The 21,968-nt window shown below is 40.4% G+C and overlaps 2 protein-coding genes and 1 long non-coding RNA gene across 6 annotated transcripts in view; 2 read left to right on the top strand and 1 right to left on the bottom strand.

Annotated features, from left to right (window-relative positions):
• The window catches only part of LOC112846786 (syncytin-A-like), an 8,020-nt gene extending 2,195 nt beyond the window's left edge, over nt 1-5,825 (top strand). Inside the window, exon 2 of one of the 2 annotated variants that reach the window (XM_025906904.1) lies at nt 1,045-5,825. In XM_025906904.1, coding sequence (XP_025762689.1) covers nt 1,045-1,899 — 855 coding nt within the window. In that variant the 3' untranslated portion in view covers nt 1,900-5,825. Of the gene's footprint in view, nt 1-1,039 lie in introns of both variants that reach the window. The other variant, XM_025906903.1, reaches the window with a different exon arrangement.
• The window catches only part of LOC109201974 (uncharacterized), a 25,268-nt gene extending 14,490 nt beyond the window's left edge, over nt 1-10,778 (bottom strand). Inside the window, exons 1-3 of one of the 2 annotated variants that reach the window (XR_002061933.2) lie at nt 8,426-10,778; nt 8,162-8,329; nt 7,432-7,515 (exon numbers count right to left, since the gene is read on the bottom strand). This is a non-coding gene — a long non-coding RNA (uncharacterized LOC109201974). Of the gene's footprint in view, nt 1-7,431; nt 7,516-8,161 lie in introns of both variants that reach the window. The other variant, XR_003219941.1, reaches the window with a different exon arrangement.
• kcnj12b (potassium inwardly rectifying channel subfamily J member 12b) overlaps nt 1-14,446 on the top strand; it is a 23,412-nt gene extending 8,966 nt beyond the window's left edge. The window contains exons 1-2 of one of the 2 annotated variants that reach the window (XM_005468325.4): nt 5,903-6,626; nt 10,789-14,446. In XM_005468325.4, coding sequence (XP_005468382.1) covers nt 10,885-12,165 — 1,281 coding nt within the window. In that variant the 5' untranslated portion in view covers nt 5,903-6,626; nt 10,789-10,884 and the 3' untranslated portion in view covers nt 12,166-14,446. Of the gene's footprint in view, nt 1-5,902; nt 6,627-10,788 lie in introns of those variants that run through there. The other variant, XM_005468326.3, reaches the window with a different exon arrangement.
• Nucleotides 14,447-21,968: the final 7,522 nt, after the last annotated feature.

A 21,968-nucleotide genomic window follows, 5' to 3' on the forward strand; every position in this document is an offset into this window, starting at 1 on the left:
TTCAGCACACCGCACTACTCTCTGGAGAGCTTTGCGGTTGTAAGCGGTGCTGTTGCCATACCAGGTGGTGATGCATCCAGTGAGGATGCTCTCAATGGCACAGCGATAGAAGGTCCTGAGGATGCGGGGGCTCATGCCGAATCTTTTCAGTCTCCTGAGAAAGAAGAGGCGCTGCTGCGCCTTCTTCACTGTCTTGTTTATGTGTACTGACCACGTAAGATCCTCAGCCAGATGTACACCAAGGAAGCGGAAGCTGCTCACTCTCTCCACAGCGGCGCCGTTGATGGTGATGGGGGTGTGTACTCCTCTGCACCTCCGGAAGTCCACTATCAGCTCCTTTGTCTTTGCGACGTTGAGGGTGAGATGGTTGTCTTGACACCAGTGGGTCAGGGCGCTGACCTCCTCCTCCTCCATTACTATATATAGTAACTCTTAAGTCTATATACCCTAGTAAGCTATAGTACTTTTTCCTTTGGGAAGGTACCATCTGTGAATTCTGCAATTCTGTAGAAGAAAGATTTTGAATCTATTTAATTATTCTTGAAAAATAATTTGTTTCTGTGCATTTTTTTTCAGCCTGCATCAAATTAAAGTTGATTACATCGATTAAGCATCATGAGGTGGAGGGTGGGTGGTTCCCTATTTTTTTTTTTTTTTTTTTTTGCTGGGAGTTTGCAACCCTATTAGTTAGGTTGCTTAATATTTCTGCTAAGTACTCTTTAAAATACCAGAATAGGGAGGATGGAGCAGGTTTAAGTTAGGTTTTAAGTTAGGTAAGGTTTATTAGATTGATCAGTGTTGCTGAACTATGAAATATTTTGGGTGCAGTGTATTTTTTACACACAGGTATAACAGAATAGCTTTAGTGTTGTTGTTTATTTAAACTTGAGTATGAACTTATACAAAATGCAGCAAGATGTTAAAAAAAACAGTTTTATTGATTAAAAAACACAATATCGGATTCATATCGGTATCGGCAGATATCCAAATTTATGATATCGGTATCGGACATAAAAAAGTGGTATCGTGCCATCTCTAAATCAGACCGCTGGAAACGGAGAAGGTGCCCCTGTGAACACAGCCAACCCCTCTAATGGCACCTACTGGGTGCAAGGAATGGCCCGGCTATGTGGACAACGTGCTTATTTCATACTACCTCCAGGGTGGACCGGAGTTTGCGCTCCCATCTTCATCTCAGATCACACCTTCAAAATAACTACAGGAAACGCCACAAGGACCCGACGACGACGAGACGTCTCTGCAGTACAACCACATGACCCTATCTGGGGATCAGATGTTCCACAGGAATTTAAGCTTTGGACAACCGGCCAGAAAGTGACCCACGCCCTGTTTCCCTGGGTAGGAGTCGGAAAACATGCTTTACGAATTGAAACTCTGGACTACCGTTTTGGACTGTTCCTGAATGCATCCTGTAACATAAACGATAAACAGAATCAAGAAATTGACGCTCTGCGCATTGCAGTAATGCAACACAGGGTGGCGTTAGACATGATCCTCGCTGAAAAGGGAGGACCATGTGTCCTCTTTAACAACACATGCTGTACATACATTCCAGATAATGTACACTCATCCAATATGACTGATGCTCTGAACACACTGAGACAACTCAGGGCTGCACAACAACAAGACTATGTCACAAACACTGAAGATTGGCTTACATGGTTGATAAGCGGCTCATGGAAGTCCCTTTTGATTAAAGGATTAGTTTTTGTGGGAGTTTTACTGTTACTGCTTTGCTGTTTTACCACATGTATTCTTCCCTGCATACAGTCCATGATAAACAAGGTGATCGCAGTCCGTGTACAGGCATATTTGACTCTGCCCATGGACGAAGACGAAGATGACCCTCCTAAAGATGACTTAATTACAACATCATAATGTTGTAATTGATCTGTGAATGACATGCTGATCATTCCTAATCTTCTCCATCCTCATCACTCAGAGCAGTTACTAGGCACCCAATGCCAACCAAGAACTGAATTTAAATACAAAACCTGTTTAGAAATCATTCTTCATGGCAATAAAATCATTACCATGTACTTTTTAAAATGATCCTCTCTTTAAATAACTGTGTAAAATGTATTCAAATTGCTACATCAGAGTAATAGTGACTGGAAAGCATAAACTTTCCTCACTGTATTTGTGTGTGTGTGTTTTCATGTGCACCTGCAGGGTTTGTTCTTAGTCGAGCTGCCCCACAAACTCACCAGGCCCTCATGACTGATCAGCAACTGGTGAAGAAACACCAGTACACAGGTGCACCTGCTCGAGCTGTAAAAATAAGTGGCCCATTTAGCCATGCAAAGATCAATTACCGCAACTGGCTCAGAGACCGCTCGGGTCTGCACAGTCTGCTTCTCCAGTGATACACTTCAGTGCTGCTGACAGGACCACGGCTTTGATTATTTGTGCGACGGGAGCCCAAGTTTGTGTTCTCAAATCGGCACAGAGCTGCGCAAACTTCATTCCCACTTTGATTTGAACCACACTGTTATAAAATCAGGTCTAGAGGCGTGTGACCTACATGCAACTTAACTCAAACTCGTCAGTGTTTCCATGACAATGGATAAATCCTACGTTGTTCACCTGAGAATACCAGCCCTGGGACCAGGGGGGGTGATGAGGCTGATGGGTGTTTGTGCTGTAAGGAAAATATGCCAAGAGCAAACTAAACAAGTTTGGTTCATGAGATCTGTTTGTGATCTGACAGACCACGCCGTGGTTTATTTATTTATTTATTTTAAATCTAATGACTGATGGAAATAATGTGATTAAAAAAAAAATCCACACTCTTTCATTATTCACTTGTATAAGGCAGAATAAGGGAAACAAAGATTTCATTAGGCTTTTGACTGAGTACAGTAAAGACTGACCTGGATTCAACCTCCAGTGTGGAGCTATCATTGCCTCTATGTGTTACTGGAACTGAGAGTGCTTTATTATTATGTTCATTATGCAGGTCTGAAGCATATTCACTAACTGGAACAGGGAGGTTGGAGAACAGCTACTTAAGAAAGAAAAAAAAAATCATGCATCTTGTGTATGTTCAGCCTTTTGTTTCTGTCGGGTGGGTGAACAACGCCTCTCTTCCCCACTCACACAGTTTGTGTTGGCTGCCAACAGATATTTTGTACTGCATCTCATCCTTCGTGTTTGCTCTCTCTCTTCCTTGATCACTGCTGTATGAAGCAAGCTTGTCTCGGGGCTTTGCAAAGTTTACACCCTAACTACTCTGACTTTGTTTCTCCCTGCTGTCTTTAACAAAAGAATTTAACAAGGAGCACATTACAAGCTACCACCAGTACACCAGTATAGAGTATTGCTGGGTTATTACTGCATAACAGCAGTAATAGTTTTGTTTAACAGAGCTTTGAGTAAAAATCGTGTGCCCTTATCCACACAGGGATAACCACAACATGGTGAAACACCGGAAATGAAAGTGTAGTGTGCTGATCAGCAATGAGCTGAGAATCTTAAAGGTGATCAAACCCTTGTATGTTCCTCAGTGCAGTCGAGCCTGGCCCACTTTATCCTGCTGCAGAGAAGGGCCCTTTAAATAACTCGCTGGGTATCAAGTATAGGCCGGGCACTGGACACACTTTGTCCTGATAGCACACTCCACATCCCCATCTGGGGCCGCCATCCCCTAACTGAACCCATAACCTATTTACAGGTCTGACATCATAGTAAGACTTCATAGTGTACATGTACAGTAATAATTATGAGCACTTAGAGTGCTAAGATCTGTAGTGCTTGTGTTTGTCTGTAGTCTGGCCAATTCTTCATGAATGTTGTTGTTGTTTTTTTTTTATTTTTGCGTGCAATATCTTGCATGCAAAGCAGTGATTCACGTGCAAGATGCTTGCACCCAAAACAGATCCAGTGGGACTAACACTCACAAAGGTCAAATATTATTTCCTCTTATATTTAGAAAACTGATACCAAAGTCATCTCGCCTTAGCTTCCTTGCAGGCCATCATAGTGGCTTGTTGCACGTAAACCTTCCACCGATCCCTCTGCTCTGTGACCTTCTGCAGTGAATCTGGGTTAGGCTAGCACTGGAAATGATAATCCTGTTTTTGTCTTGTTTAAGAATTACAAAGTGCTGGACAGCTACACGCAGCTTGTAGATAACCCATGTTCAGTCCAACCATGCAATTTTTAATTTTCATTCTTACTGGTCATGTATACACACACACACACACACACACACACACACACGTAAATTGTGTTTAAACACATTGTGTTTTTTAGTTTTTTGCACCACGGTGCCTTAATTTCACATAATCACAATATTTGTCATTTTTTTTTATTCTTGTACAAGCGCAAGTTTACCCCTGTGTTGCATCATCTTCCCTTTCAGTAGCACTCTGCAAATTTTGAGGAACTTGGAGGAGCAGCTGCTGTGGTTTTGGAAGCCAAATGTTTTGCAGTTCTTGCTTGTTATAGGATTTCAGCTGCCCGGCAGATATGGGCTTCCTTTGTTCTGTCTTTTTTTTCATAATCTCTAAATGTTTTCACTTGCTCACATCTGTGGACTACAGGCAGACTGCTGAGCCTTTTTCCCCCCACAAAGCCACACTTTGTAATACGTGAAAATTCCAGTTTAGCATTGCCCTTAAATAAGTGAGGCCTTACCTGAAAAGATACCCTCTGGATGACAGCATGTGTTGCTCTAAAATTGGCATATATTCAATAATTAGATGTTCACATAGGTGCAGGCTATCACTGCCTTGGGCACTAATGCACCCCTCATAACATGCTGGCTTTTAACCTATAACCTCCACAGACTCTCCTCCTACAGAGGATGCAGCGACCAGAATTACCAGAATTTCAGATTTTCCTAGTCAGACCATAAGAGGTCATGCAGTCATGAAAGTCAGTGCTGCTTTTCAGGTTTCTCTGATTCTTTTAATGACACAGAAAAAATAAACCCCCCAATTTCCAGAAGTAGATTTTTTTTTTTTTAAAGCCATCCAAATCATTTAAACCATTTGTCAGTCTGAACATCAGATATTCTTTTTTTGAACTATAAAAATGCCTTAAATGATTTGAAGACCAGTCTATTTTTATTTAGAACAAAAACTGGCATTGAATTTTTTGTAGATATGTTTATGCAATATAGCAGCATGGTTGCTGTGGTTAGCAGTGCTGCTGCCGAACAATAGTGTCCTGGCTTTGAACCCAGTCTGTGTGGTATCACTCCGGTTACTCCAGCTTTCTCCCACAATCACAACACCAGTCGTGTGAAGGCATTTTATATTGTAAGATAACAACCTTACAAACTCATATGTATATATGACTCATCATATGACCGTCATTTCAAAATGCTGCTTTGTCTAATCATGGTTACACACCCTTAAAAACATTGATATTCCTGTTGGCATTAGCGGTTTGAGTTCAGTTGCTAAGTAATGAATGATATCACGCTAACACACTGAATTGAAATGTTAACTATTGTAAGAAATTTGCAACATAGTCTCATTTCAACTTTGTTGGCATGCTGATGCCATCCATGGGTATAACTGCTTTAAGCTTCTAGCGCAGCCTTTAACAACTTCTCAGTGGCGTTGCAATGTTTAAGATGCTCACAGACTTCCTCATTCACTCAGGAACGCACACAAAAATCAGAAACTGCCTACATGGTCTTTTCAAAGTCCAGCATATTCAACAAGAGCTGCTCTGCTTTCTCACTGAGTAAAAATGGAGACCACCCACTCTGTGATCTGCTAGATTTTAGTTAGAAAATAGGGCATACATATGAAGTATAATCTATATTTGGAAATAAAAAGTTTACTCATGTAGAAGCAGTGTGGTGTGTTCTTTAGGCAATGCTGCCAAAGTATAATCAAATACATTGTCATTAAAAAAAACACAACCCAAAGAAACCAGTGTGTCCCCCATCGCTCTGTGGTGCACAACAGTCCTGAATAAACCAGTCAGTTCTTTCAACGCCGCTGATGATCACCTGACTGTCAACACTTTGTAGGGGAAGCGCATGTAGTCTCCAAATGCCAAGTATCTACAGTGACACTGTGGAAGGGAGGGGGAGGACTGGAGCTGAGCAGTGAGCAATAGTTCACTAGATGTGGGATACAGAGTGGGATCTGCAGCAGAACGAGATCAGATAGCAGATATAGTCAGAAAGTGTGAGACACGTGGAAGAAGAGAGACTGCCGACTCTCCCAAGACTCTAAAATAAGCTGTGAAGAATTGACTTTTTTGATTGGACTGGACTCAACAGGCCACGTGACCACTACATTCATTTGATTTGGGATGGCTGTGATCGAGGTGCCGTTCTGTTTTTGAAGATCACAATTACAACTTCCCTGCTTCACGAAAACCATTTTGTTATTTCTGGTCTGTTCCCGATCAACTGGATATCAATCCGGGGGTGACCCTGGAGTATTTCAGAGCACGAGTGATTGCTCTCCTCATTCAGTGGAGAAAGAGATGAAGACACTCTGTGGCTATTTACTTTTCTACCTCAGGAGGATAGAAGAAGAGAAGAACTGAAGGAAGCCAAACATGAAGCAGCTTGGCTAAAAAGCTTGGAGATTTGGAAGAAAAGGAAAGTTGGAAATCAGTGTTTTCTTGCGAATAAGGTAAGTCGCATGCTGCTCAATTCATTAATGTTTTCGGTGAAAACAGTTTCTGCTGTGATAAATGCCAGCAGATAAAAAGACTCATCGCTGCTCCTGAGTTAAGATCACAGCCCAGCAGGCAGAGTGTGGCTCCTGAGAGAGCCGAGGAGCAGTCGCACAAATAATTAGATATTAATATCCCTTGGACACTCAACATCCTGCTTCCTAGCAACTAGACCTTCGAGAAACACTCACTCACAGGGGGAAATGGTCAAATTTGTTATTATAAGTGTCATCCTTGATCCTGAACTTTAAGCTCTAACAAATATATCCCTTCTTGACTTCTGTCTGGTCTGTTATATGTACTGGGTATTAATGCCTAACTATCCACGGTGTGGTCAGCTTCTATTTTTAACTTTTGTTTTTTAATGCATCTTTTATACCCTTATCCTATTTATGACCTGACTAGGCACCTATAATGTTTCAGACACACCAAAGAGAGTCCAAACAACATAATACATGATAAAAATATCTGAAAGTAAGCAGGACACAGCTTGTGGAAACCTGTAGTTGAGGTGTTTTCCACTGAATCTCTCCTGTTTCCAGGGCAGTGATGTGACTGTCTCCTATTTAAGGGTTTTTTGAATTCAGATTATTTAAGGTACATCAGACCAGAATGCAGCTACATCATTCAATTCAGTGGAAACCAAAAACTAAATATAATAATAATATTTCCTAGATGTTTCTAGAAGTCTCTCTACTTTGGCAACAATTTGGGCACTTACGTGGGCAGTTATTTTAAAGCAATACCTTAGAATAACTTTACCTTCAGTAGTCACCAGGACAAGCTCGATCAAATGCACGATCGTCATTTCAATTTGATGAAAACTGCTTCACAGGTTAGCTGACTCTGACAACAAAAAGAGGTTTAAAAACATCTTTTACCTCCGTGAAATTTATATTCCTAACATCATCTTTTACGTCACATAAGTTTGCATTCAGGGTACCATTTTTCTCTGATCATGTCTCACACGACACAGTAACACATTTCTGTATATTAACGTGAAAAACAAAACAATCACCAAGTCAGCAAGATGACGTTAGCATTTAGCTCCAAGCCCTGCCTTGCATAGCCAAGTGTTGTGTTTAATAAAATAAGATTAGCCTTTTTAAAAACGTGTGTTTGTGTGTGGGTGTATATATATACATATACACACACTAGAGATTGGTGGTATAGTCTTAAAATTACATCATGATATGGCAAGAATATTTACAATAACAATATTCCTGACAATATATTAAAAAAAAGAAAAACATATGATGGTTGCAGCCTTCTTTTCCAATGAGCTACTGTAATTGATGACACACCACCAAGTGTAAATCTATCGAAACATAGGCAGCAGCAGTAGCATTATATAGTGTACTAGTAGTAGAACATCATAAATCAAATGTAAGCATAAAAGTAGCCTAGGTGGTGTTTCCCCATGAAATTTAAAGTAAAGGTGTAAAATAACTGTTTAACACTTTGTCACACAAGAATGAAAAATATTTTCTACCTGGGATGTTGAATCTTGGGTCGAGCTCTTTGACCAGCTAAACTCCTGCTTTTCCATTGTGTCACTGTTTGCTCTTCCTGTCACATGGAAAGCAGCTAGCATTGCTGGGTTGAGTTGTTTACATTTGGGTCGCACGTCACCAGCTGCTAGAATCTCGTCCTTCACAACCTGGTTGCACTCAACAGCATATGTTTTTAGCATCAAGTGGTGAAACGAGTTTGTTATTTCAATCTTTACTAAGAACAATTTTCTTTTTCTGCTTACTTTACAAAGCACAGACACGTCCGGGCTTGTTGCATTGTTGTTCACACTGGGGAGTGTAAACTAATGACATTCCTATAACAATAATATCGCAATGTAACATTTTAATATCACGTAAAACTTTACACCGGTATTATTGCGAACAATTCGATGTGACACAGCCCTAATCAGAGGTGCAGCTACTTTTTAGCCACATGTAAAAGAAGCGCAGAGGCTTTTACCTTTTCAGTGTGCTCTCAAAACATGCATTTTAATAGGTGCTTTTTTTAAATATACATACATATTTTTGTGTTTTTTAACCTTTATAGGACAGGAGCAAATTCAAACCCAGGCCTCGACATTAGCTTTACTGTATATGAGTTACCTGTTCTAACCAGTAACCTATTTCAGATACCTCAGAACTTGAAGTTAAAACTCAGGAGTGACGTCACTCACGAGTTAGCACGTTCCAGAAAAAGTGACGGAAAACAGGATTTGTTTTGGTTCTTAGCTAAGTAGAGCCATTCAGTTGTCACTAGCAATACAGTATAATACTTATTTTTTGTGCACACATTCATGGATAAAGCCTGATCAGTGCTCTGTGTATGGCTTATTTAGTGAGTGAAAAATACACAACAGTAGCAGAAGAGATGCTACTGGTTACGTTCAGTGCCGCCATCTTGGCTTGCTAATTCGGGGTATGTTGGTCTGTTCCGACTTTCTGAGTGGGAAATCCAAGTTGAGGGGGCTTCCATAAAAAATTTACAACTGGGTACTCAGAATTTCCGACTTGAGGAACTACACCATGTTGGCCGTTATTAAAAACAAGATGTCAGCTGCAGATTTGGCCAGAGCGTGCAGCTAAACAACAGAATTTTTTAAAAAGTCTACCAGTCTGGAAGTTTTCATGCTCTCTTCAGATTTTTCTTTTTTGAACTAATCAAACAAAACTTTGCACAAATGTTGTAAAACATCCAGCAATTATTAATATCTATATTTTTATTTTCTAATATAATCTATTGCATTATAAATCCTTATTTTGTATATATTATGTTCGTTTTATCATCCGCCTGTGAATGCTATGTTATGTTCTCCATTTCCGTTTGGTTCAAGTGTCTCGTTAAACGTACATCGCCCGAACGTAAATTAACAGTCACCAAAATTTGTGTCCACAGCACAATTTTGTTCAAGTCACCACCAAATATGGAATGAAAAGTCTCTATAGTTATTACATTTTGGGAAAAACATTTCAGAAAATGAGGTGTGGGTAGCTCAATCCAACACATTTACTAATTTTGTTGAAAAGAAATTTTTATATGCACCTTTGCATGAATATTGCACAACTGAAGGTGTAATGCATCTAAGAAAATAAGAGTGTAAAGAATTTTTTAACACTGTGAATGACAGTAAGTTCAGGGGTTTTTCGTTGGTTGGGAAGGCGGTGCAATGTCATACAAAAGCTTTGTAATGACATGATTTGTAAAACTTTGAAAATCTTCTTTCAGCATGCTGTAAAACATTATTGCTTAGCACAACACACACTTGAAAACAGGGTTTACTCCACATAAAGTGCTCCTTTTTCAGAAAGAAAAATCCCATTAAGTGCCTGAAGCGATGCCATTGATTTCTGCCATCAAACCATTTCTATCTCCATGACACCCGCTGTTCTGCCCCATCTTTTTCAGCCCATATTACTTTTCAGTTCAGCCTCACAAGGGAATCACACAGCCTCATCACTGTACTCCAGTGACTCTAATAGTTTTGCCAGCTGGAAGAAACAGAAGACACGTCACATAAAATGGCAGGGCATTGAATTAGCTGGCTATTTCTGTACCTTGTTGAACAGTGAAACATTCATTGTATATACACCGCAGAATTTCTGACAGAAGAGGTGGAATGAAAGCAAAGCAGAGTTTTTTTTATTGGATGCCAATAAAAATCTTTCATCCATTAAATGTCTGTTTTATTTTACGTCAGCAACATATAAGCAACTTTTAAAAAAACTGAAGATGATGAATTAAGCTACGTGGAGAGCTGAACCAAAATCAGCAGTGACACATTTATAAGTGTAGACGTGCTTTGGTTGAGAAAGAAATGTAATATCTGTAATGTGGATGGCAGAAGACATCAAAATGAGTAGAGAAAAATTAATTCAATCATGCCAAAGGTACTTCAGGAAGGGGAAATTGAAGTAGAAAAGAGCATCATTTTCACTGGGCTTGACTAATGAATCTGATACACAATGCTGATAACCATGTGACCGTACCCCCTTCTGATGCTGTGTGATTATCTTAATTCTTTGCTTAAATAAAGGTAAATACAATTCTCTTTTTTTCCCCTATTATTTGATGTTGTGTATTAATATTCTGCCTTTGTTTCCTTTACAGCAACCTTTACAGTGCTGGGCACTTCCCCTGAGCCTGATCAGTTTTGTATGAGCCAGGCTGATAGCGTGAAGCCCTGTGGCTGTGCTCCACTGAGGCATGAGTGTGGGAAGAGCCCACCACCACCACAGCTTCTTGTCCTGTGAAGAAGAAGGCTTTAGACTGAGCACTATGCCTGCTGTGGGCAGTTTTGGCAATGGAAAGATCCACACACGACGCAAACAGCACAGCCGGTTTGTCGGCAAGACCGGCCAATGCAACATCCAGTTCGCAAACATGGATGAGAAGTCACAGCGGTACATATCTGACATTTTCACTACTTGCGTGGACATCCGCTGGCGATACATGTTCCTGCTGTTCAGCTTGGTGTTTGTGGTGTCCTGGTTAATGTTTGGCTTTGCGTTCTGGGTCATTGGCCTGCTCCATGGTGACACGGACAGTCAAGGAAGGGACGAGAGTTTTGTTCCTTGTGTCATGAACGTTCACACCTTTGTGGCAGCCTTCCTGTTCTCCGTTGAGACCCAAACAACCATTGGGTACGGAGCTCGCTTTGTCACAGAGGAATGCCCAGCAGCTGTCTTCATGGTGGTCTTTCAGTCTATTATGGGGTGCATCATTGATGCCTTTATGATTGGCGCCATCATGGCAAAGATGGCAAGGCCCAAAAAGCGTGCAGAGACGCTACTTTTCAGCCACAATGCAGTAATCGCTATGCGTGATGGGAAGCTGTGCCTCATGTTCAGAGTTGCAAACCTAAGGAAGAGCCACATCGTGGAAGCTCACGTGAGAGCCCAGCTGGTGAAGCCCCGCTACACAGAGGAAGGAGAGTACATCCCCCTGGATCAGATCGACATGAACGTCGGATACGACAAAGGCACGGACCGCCTGTTTCTGGTTGCCCCGCTCACCGTCATACACGAAATTGATGAAGAAAGTCCACTCTTTGGCATCAGCAAACAAGATCTCGAAGCAGCCGACTTTGAGATAGTAATTATACTTGAAGGGCTGGTGGAGGCCACAGCCATGACAACGCAAGCACGCAGCTCGTACCTGCCCTCGGAGATCCTGTGGGGTCACCGCTTCGAGCCCGTCATTTTCGAGGAGAAGAACCAGTACAGGATAGATTACGCCTACTTTCACAAAACATTCGAAGTACCATCCACCCCCAGGTGCAGCGCCAAAGACATGGAGGAGAGAAAATTCCCAACTTCTGGCGCCAACTCTTTCTGCTATGAGAATGAGCTGGCCTTCATCAGCAGGGATGAGGAGGACAAGGGAGACATGGAGAAAGAGCAGGGCAGAGAGTGTCCATCTGAGTTAGTGAATGAGTCGACATTTACCGAACACGAAACGCTCTCTGGTAGAGAATCTGTGATTTAACCTTTGTCTGGTGCTTGTTTTGAGCATCGCCACATGAAGTGACCTATGACTGTCATCCTGCTGATATGAGGACACCGCTGAGGCAGGAGGAGGACCAGCGGTACAGAGTAGTGAAGCTCATCCGTGGACGTTTTAGGCTCTCCAGAGATGATCACTGACTTTTATGAAACACAGCTGTCATGTTACAATTGCAGAAGCTCCTAGTAATAAAATGCATGACAATAGCATAGTTTTGTATAACTATTTTGAGAAATATTTCCCAGTCATGGCAGGACTATCTGTAGGTTCCTCAAATTTGCAGCGACGTGTGCAGTGAACTTGACTGAACTTGAAGTTATTGTTTAGGAAACTAGACCTGGCGAATACTTCTCCAAGCTCAACTGATAAAAACTAAAGTGTAAATCAAAAGTGGATGAGAGACAGATTTTCATCCTAAGCAAACTTCTTTGAATGACAACAATATTAAATGCTCTTCATTAAACACCGGCAGCGACTGACTTGGCTGGTCAGCACAAACGCAGTTATGAGCGCAAGACAAGGTAGAGTTATACATATTTCTATCACAAAAAGGGGAAATAAATTATGTCACATCATTTGTAAGTTTTGTATATAGCAGGGAAAACTATTCATCTCTGTTTATTTCAGCCAGTGACAAATGTTGGAACTCTCAATTTTCATTTGAATTACTTGCAGTTTACTCGAAACTCAGCGGCATTACGAGTAGGAGTGGGACAAAATATGGATAAGGCAATATCTTGTATAGCTTTCCTGTACAGCTTGTTACATTGCTGGAAATTATGATAATCTTGGAGCCCCAAACTGATTCCCCTGCTAGTTTGATTTACCAGGGACACCAAGCCATGACCTTATAGTGTGTATTAAATTAAAGTTATTGCAAGAAGCTTACACGGAGAAAGTGGTGCTGGACAGCAGGGGAAAGCAAATGACTGGGATAATTAATTGAATTTAGAAATGTTTATAAAATCAATTATTCTTATTATGTACTGTATATTATAATATTGACACATAGAAACAAACTAACACCACATTACAGTGAATAAACACATGGTTCCTTTTCCCTTTTTGGTTATTTTCCTTTTAGCACAGATATTGAACTGTCTTACCCTGTATTAAGTATTCCAAGTATGCTGTAACCTGATATCACTTGTTTTCATTGCTAATATACCATTGAAGAACTAGTTTGCTCACTTCTGTTGGTAACTATTACTATCATTGTCAAACTTCCCACTGGTACTGCACACATTATGCAGTTTATTCTCATAATAGAAGCTCCAAGCAAAGGCTCCTTAATTAGAGATTCCCGATAAACAGGATCAGCTTTTCCAGGTTGGGACTATCGGTTTTGTCTGGCTAATGATTTTATCTGCTCTGCCTAGCTGCTTAATCAAGGTATTGTTAGTTTCGCGATCTGGCTGAAAAGGCTGTGTCCGGCTGACTTTGTGAAGTCTTTAAAACAAGGGTTCTTAAATATAGAAGTTCTTGTGACTATCATGATACAAAGACTAAGGCTAAAAGCCTCAAGCCCAAAACGTGCACTCTCACAAGTTGCAGAACCAGTGCATAAAACCTTCTAATAAAGAAAGTGCATTGATCTTGTACATAAATAGGTATTTGTAACACTCAAATTCTAGGTCTGAGCAACAGAAAGCTATGAGAAAAAGATCACTTGAGGGAATTATTAGACAAACACTTAAATCAGAAGGAAACAATCCCAGCTACAGTATTTTGTGCTTAAAAGTTGGGGGGTGGGAGGGACAGAGTCCAACTTGCAAAATGGATACAAAACACAGTCCTGAATGCTTGAAAAGAAGGCAGCTGGACTCCTCTAAGCTCCTGAGAACATTTTGCCAACCATCCAAGAGGCTTCTTCAGTTTTAAAACAAGTGGTGGAGAATCTCAGGTATCTAACCCCTAGTATGGCTGTGCCCTTGGAGGTGGTCCTGTGGGTAGTATTAATCACATGACAAGAGCCAAGGTGTGAAAAAAGGCATGAAACTTCATCTCCCACTATCATGTGAACCGTCTTGATGAATGCTTGAAGATGAAATAGTTCATCTGGAAGTTTTCACTTGGCATCTCATAACTCATCCAAGTGAATTTTCAGTTCTTACCTGACGGCAGATTTCTCAGACTTTATAAACAAATAACTTTCATAATAACCAAAAGTAGCTCAATGTCATGACCACTGATCAATGGCTGTGAGTATAAATTTGAAGAGAGTTGATTGTTGAGAGGAGAAACATCTTCACAAACCTTAAAAAATCCAGTTGCCCTCTTTTTAAGCATTCAAGATCATGACCATGATCCTGCTAGATCCACCACCCTGTACAAGGCAGACCAAAGAACACCCCAGCCTCAGCAGGCCAGAGAAACAGGAAAAATACGCAGCATTGTTTGCTATGTGGAGTATTAGCAGACTAGAGTGGAAGCACAATCAAATACACCTGCCTTCAATTAACCCAACAAAAGCACAGCCGTTGCCTCGTAGCAATTGTGAAACACACAGACCCACAAATCCACTCCAAAATCAGTGCCAATTCCCCACAACAACTGTGGAGGTGGATTATAGTGCAGAACAGCCCATGTACCCTGTTATAAATTTCACTCCTCCATATAGCTATGATAAGAAAAAGTACTTTTGTTGAGGAAATGTGGCTTAGCTTACAAACTACGACCAAGACAGAGATTTTTATTAGTGGGCCTTTTGTATCCTCCACAGATTAAAAATGCAGAGAAAAGGCTTTTACAACCAGTATTATAGTAAATATTCCAACTGTAGATTGCTGGTGATGAAACTAGACCATGGAAAATGAAGCACAGATATGCTAACATTAGCTTACAGTAGATTTGATCTGAGCACGTCCTTTATTGTCTTCTGCTAAACCAGTGACTCCACAAGAAAGATAATTTCTGAACCCTGTAATAATCTAAAGTAAGGATGTTTGCTAGGTTTACCTAGATAACCTCACCTGATGTTACTACCAAGGTCAGCAATGTTTCAGACATGCTTTGCTCACTTACAGCCCCTGAGCTACGATTGTACATTTGGCAGTTTGAGTCAGAACTTAGAAAACTCTCATTGGAAATAAATTGTCTGTTCCTCTCAGAGGCAACAGACTATGAAATAAAAATAAATCCGCCCACTTTTCTCCTTATAAATGTTATCCTGCAAATCAAAATGTCAACTTGAGCTGTGTGGATGAGAAAAAATATATTTAGAAATAAGCAAACGCTAATAAGATCTAACGACTCACTGGTTAAAAAAACAAAACAAAAAATAACTTGAAGGTTAATTTTGGAGGGACCCCATCAGCAACAGAAGAGTCTAATTAAAGTCATCTGAAATTAAGCACTGTGCCATATGTGACCCATGGGACAGAGTGGGCTAATAATGTGTCACATCTGAGCCCTTTACAAGGAAAAATCAAAAGGGGATGCCTGACACAGCAACTATGTTCATATGAAGTCTTTTGATTTATAGATTCTCAGATTTGAGGGGATTTTCAAAAGATATGTCATACTTTTTTCTGCAAAACAGGTATTTAGAGTAAAATCAGAACATTTTAACATTCTCAGTCAGTGCAAGCTAATCAAATCTTGTGCAAGATACCTTAAACTATTTATTAATTGAGATTAATGAATGTGAAAAAAAGCTAAGCAAAGCAAAGTGACCCTGAGCGTCCTAGTTTTACTCTGACCTGATCATCTGATGGAAGATTACATGCAGGGCTAAAAAAAAGAAATGATAACAGCCACTGAACAGATGCACTTTATTAATTTTTGTTCTGCTATTTAATCTCTTATTAACAGTCTGGTGCTTTTCTTGAGGAGGGAATATTGTCTTAAACTTCCTTCTCTTCTTAATAAGAATAATAGGTCAGACTGTGTATTATCTCAGGAGAGACGAATTAGTTTCCCCTCCATATTCATCAAACTAAAAACTCCATGTGGGTTAACTTAGACGCCTAACTGCCATTTCAGCACATTTCAACACATTTGTATATCTCTATATATTGCTGACTTGTGCTGAAACTATCAGAATAGGTTTGCTCTAGAAAACAAATAGTGGTTCAAATGCTCCAAGAGTAAGGTCGAAGAGTTTTTCCATGTAAAACGGCAAAATGTTTAGTACATCTGTCAGTCTATTTTAAATAAATGTTTTGCTTCTGATCTGTCAGGCTGAATGCTCATAATTATAGACAGAGAGAGATATATACACTCACTAGCCACTTTGTTAGGTACACCTGTCCAGCTGCTCTTAATCAAATATCTCATCAGCCACTAGATAGGGGAAGAAAAGTGATTTAAGTGACTTTGAACATGGCACCGTTGTTGATGCCGGTCTGAGTCTTTCAGAAACTGCTCATCTATTGAGATCTTCCCATACAACAGAAAAAAAAATTCAGTGAGTTCCCTGAAAAAATACTTTGTTGATGGTAGAGAGGAGGATGGCCAGACTGCTTCAAGGAAATCATCATATAATCATTTGTTACAGCCAAAGTATGCAGAAGAGCATCTCCGAAAGCAAAACACGTGAAATCTTATAGCAGATGGGCTACAGCAGCACAACGCCAGACTACGTGCCGCTCCTGTCAGCTAAGAACAGGAAACTGAGGCTACAGATTGCACAGACTCACCAAAATTAGACAGTAGAAGATTGGAAAAAGGGTATCTGGTCTTGTAATGTCAGAATCTGGCATAAACAGCATGAAAGCATGGATCCATCCTTGTTTGAACTATTCAGTCAGGTGTTGGTGGTCTAATGGTTCGGGTAATCTTCTGGTGGGAGGGGAACACACTGTGTTACCAAATAAAATGTGGTGTGAGTGTAAATTGGCACATGGTTTTATAAAAGTAAGGGATTGGAATTTTTAGTGTCTTGAGAAATAAATAAACTGGAAATACTCTTTTTGCCTAAAGGATTGAAATGACATCTAATGAACTGAACATCTCTGACCTCGTTTTGCTCTTTTCCACTAAATGCATTTGAAGCCAAACTCTTTTTGTTTCCTTGCAGAGTTTTGTTTGTTGTGCGAGACAACACCTTAAATATGGGAGATGCACTAAAAAAAGAAGAAAAAAGAAAGACTCCTCCTGCTCACTACCACAATAAAATCTATCCGATAAAGCCAAGCTTTCCTTCTTTTTTGCCCTTTGTGGTAGTCAGACACTAAGGACATGAATAATCTTACAATAAGCATCTGATGAGTGCGTATGATGTAGTGTGACTGAGGAAAGTAAGTGAGCCGTTTGATAAGCAGAAAGGAATGGACTTTGATTTATGGCTGTGATTTGGTTTGAGGGTCAGAGGTTTCTTCTTTCGCTCTTATGCAACCAATCAGTCACGTCTTTGCATACACACACACAAGACTTGGCAGTTCTTTTGGATTTCGCTGCCCTGTAACCTTGAGCACTTGTAGAGGGATCACATGCACATATACTCACACCATAGAAATCTGATGTAGAGCCTTCGTCACTGTTCCTGCTGCAGTTTAACAGGTTATTTTCACTCTCTTTAGCTCTCTTTCACAGTCACAGAAAGTCTCCACTGATAGGAAACACTCCAAATTTGGTTAAAATGTGCAAATATTTTATTGCCCCTATGTGCTGGGGGTACCTCTGTCTAATCGTAATTCTACCCAGATCTAGTTTTACTCAATTACCAGCTAATGTGACCCGACATATCAGGTGTCAAAGTGAGGCTGTGAGAAATATTAAACTCGTGGCACAGTGTTCTGTATTTAATTACATTTGACTTTCATGCTATTAGTGCCAAATGAAAGCACAATTTCTTACTTTTATCCGTCTGTATCCTCTGAGATGTGCTGTGTGTGATGGAAGGAGCACTGAGAATAAACCTGGGATGCTTCCCACCCACTCTGCACTGTTGTGGAGGATGAGAAGCCGTTGAGGGTCAGTCTTCAAACATGCAGAGTGGGTTGCTGAAAGGCAAATTCAGCCTTAATTGGACCAGCTCTATTCTTTACCTCAGCTCCTAGAAGGAGGTGGAGGGTGGAAAAAAGAAAATAACATGATGCAGCACTAACAGCTGCATTTCCTTAAGCAATAACTCCAGACATTTTAGACCTAGATTATATTTTTATGGATGATAAAGTCACGCATAGAGTTCAATTTGCTGAACTTACAAAACGCTGCGAGCTCATTGTTTCTGGAGCAATTGGTCAGGAAACAAACAAAGAAAAGAAAACTTAACCCCAAAAGATCACACGCTCTCTCTGTGCAAAGATATGGCATGGGTTCTACTTCACACTTTCCCTCCTGATTCTGCATGTTCTACCCGCTGTTAAAATGCAACACATCCTTTTAAAACAGGTTAAATGTTACGACAGAGTATTTGGGACACACTTAAAAAAGCCACAAAAAACAGAAGTATTGCTAATTTTGCTAAAAAGCCAAATGTGGAGAATTAACTTGTCATTTCAAGTCAAACCACAGCCACGGCTGCTATACCCCCTACAAAATGCCTAGTGTAGATGAGTTAGTGAAACAACCAGTCTTATTGTGTCTTGTGATACAACATACCCCCTCTGTACTGCTCGAGGGTGTAACCATCGATATCCTTGCATCTGTCCATTGCTAACTATTACATCTTGCACAAATCCAGTCAACTCGTCCAGCTTTCTGCACGCTCTGTTCAACATCCATATACTCGTCACCACACCGTCTCTATGTGCTAAATAGTATTTTGAGTTTAATCTCAAAATGGACAATTTTTTTTAGAAATTCTTCTATGTGGCTCTAATGCTCCTTTGTAAATCGTGGCCCTTTTAGAGAAGAGAAAAATAGATGCAGCACTTTTGTTGCCTCTTTATTTCAATTTAGTGGAGCTGAAAATGTTTAGGACAGGTTCAATAACAAACAGCCTGGAGCTTAATGTTGCTCCCATGTCGTTAATCATCAATTCAGAAAAACCTTAAAAGCTGATTTGAGGTCTCTGCATTTAGATCCTCGTTCAGCTTGATATAAATCCCAGTTAGCCAACGTTCATGTCTTAATAATCAGGCTTTGGGAAACGAGTCTTCATGTTGATAATGAAACCATTAAAGCCCTCCTTGACCTTCCAGTGTCACTTCTAACCAAGACTGAACATGTCACGGAAACCACTGCAGCATCTTTTTGCTATTATTATATTATATTGCAGCTTTTCCTTCCATTAACAGCAACACCGGGCAGTTAAAGCGGCGTCATGCTATTCTTTTGAGGGGTGTGACCAGCTTAAAGGTTAGAGAAATGCACTCGTGAACGGAACATGGCTGGTTGGAAAAACACCACCCTGTCTGGGAAAGACTGTGGGAGGAAATCAGGGCGTTTTTGACTGCAATGTAAACTATGATCATATTCTAATAGAGGCTGTGCTAAAGAAGCCTGCTTGGATATCATTATGTAATAAAGAAAAGGGGGAAAAATCAAAGAAAAAATGAATAACTAGAGAAATGTGACTGTACACAACAGGTGCGACCACACTGACCTGTCAGGAAACTCAAGCTACAGTTTGCACAGCTCACCAAAATTGGACAACAGAAGTTTGGAAAAATGTCACCTGGTCTGATGAGTTTTGTGAGAATTTTAGCGTGAAAGCAGGGACCCATTCTGCCTTGTAGTTGTATCCATCTTCTAATGGCTGCTTCCAGTAAGATTTATCACAAACCTCAAATCAACTCAAACTGGTTTTGGTGAGTTCACAGTCACCAGATCTCAACCCAGCAGAGCACCTTTAGGACGTGGTGGAACAAGAGAGTCACATCATGGACGTGCAGACAACAAATCTGCAGCAGCTGTGTGATGCTGTCATGTCAACATGACATAGACCAAATTTCTGAGGCAAGTTTCCAGCACCTTATTGAATCTATGGCATGAAGAATGGGGGCAGTTCTGCTGACCAAAAGGGATCCAACTAAGTTTAACAAGGTGTTACTAATAAAATGGCCAGTGAGTATATGTATTCTTTCCTTCCTTCCACTGATTTTATTGCTAATTGTTGTTTTTAATAGTTGACAAAAAGTAATTAAACCAGTCTTTTTAAAAACATGCTTATAATCAATAAAGTTTTATACTGTCTGTAAATAAAATCTTTTTTTTTTTAAAATTCAGGCAACCAAACAAGTTATGCTGAGAGCTAACAGAGGTCCAACCTAACCCTGTAACCAAGTCTCAACCCTAAAACATCTCTTCTTGTTAAAATGAAGAAGAAAACTGTCGTTGCATGATTCAGCAAACATCCCCAGCAGGTTTAAACAGAGCTGAACCACATTCAGCATTAAATATTAACACACAGTCAAGGTTTGTATCAGTGAAACATACTACTGTTTTCTGTCTGGTCATCTGTGTCTGTCTCGCAGAGGTAATTTTGCTCATGGAGATGTTTACCCTCCAGCTGAGCACATCACTCAGTAGTACTTGCTGCTCCAGCCTCGATTCCTGCAGACGTACAGTATTTGATTACAGCACGGAGCTGATTGGATTACAGGAGGCACTGACTCAAATACCGACAGCAAACATGGAGCAACTGGAGCGCTTCCTTCTGGGAATGAACGAGCAGAGGGACACCGACTGCTCAGTGCACACTGAGGTCAGGCTGGCTGAGATCTGCTGAAAGGCTCTAAAGTCGAACACTGTCACCATCCAACAGCTATGAAAACTACAATCTTCCCATTGATCTCATTTGATGCACGTGGTTGTTTGGTTGTGTAGCAAAAAAACCCACGTTTTTCTTGACCTGAAAACTTTGTTTGGATGACCTGCAGTATCGACTCTTTTTTGAATGAGTATTTGGGTGAGTTTTATACACTGTATGCACCCACCGTTTAATGTAAACGTTACTTATCCTCATGTTAGTTAGTAGTTCATTTGGTTGGCCTCTGCTTTTAAAGAAACTTCACCCTCAGCCTCCACCTTTGCTCCAATCAGGGAGGACGGGTGCAGCACACATGTAACTGAAGAAAACAAAGAAAAACAATCATTATTGCTTCTTAATTATCCCTCAACCCATTTAAACCTATCATTTAGAAAACAGTGCAGTGTCATATTGTGTATTAAAAACAAATTTACCAAAATTAATCATCCATCCATTCTCTTATGCTTATCTGGGTCATGGGGGCGGGGGGGCTAACCCAGCTACCACGGGGTGAGAGCCAGGGTACACCATGGACAGGTCGCCAGCTCGTCACAAAGCTAACAGAGAGGCAGACAACCATTCCTACTCTTTAATTAACCTGACCCCACTAACTGTGGGAGGAAGCCAGAGTACCCGTGAGAGAACATGCAAACTCCACACACAAAGGCTCAGGACAACATGGTAGATTCGAACCCCACACTCGCTTCCGTAACTGCAAGACTAAATTACATGTAAGAAAGATTAGGGAGCATATTATCTTAAATCTGTATCTGAAAAAAACAAAAAATAAAACAACTTTAAGAAAGCCTAAAGAACTATTGCTCAAATGAAGTTTGGCTCCTATTGTGGGATGTGGATGAAGACTTTTTCACATTGCTGAGCATCAAAATGTTAATGAGGTAGCTGGGCACAATCCTGTAGTTGGGTTCGTAGTTTGTTATCAGTGTATTACACATCACAAACGATGCAACAGACTTTGACTCCTGGATGAGGAACTTCTTTGCTGCCCTCCTGTGGCTTTTTAACCTTTCTACACACAGGGATGCTGTTTGTACTGTGCAGTCATGTTGTGTAAAATATAATTGAAAGTGACCGACTCAGAAAGTTAATGTGAGACATTGAGGAGACTTTCCTAAAAATACAATAA

Source organism: Oreochromis niloticus, linkage group LG4 (assembly GCF_001858045.2).
Source record: "Oreochromis niloticus isolate F11D_XX linkage group LG4, O_niloticus_UMD_NMBU, whole genome shotgun sequence".
NCBI classification, from domain to species: domain Eukaryota; kingdom Metazoa; phylum Chordata; class Actinopteri; order Cichliformes; family Cichlidae; genus Oreochromis; species Oreochromis niloticus.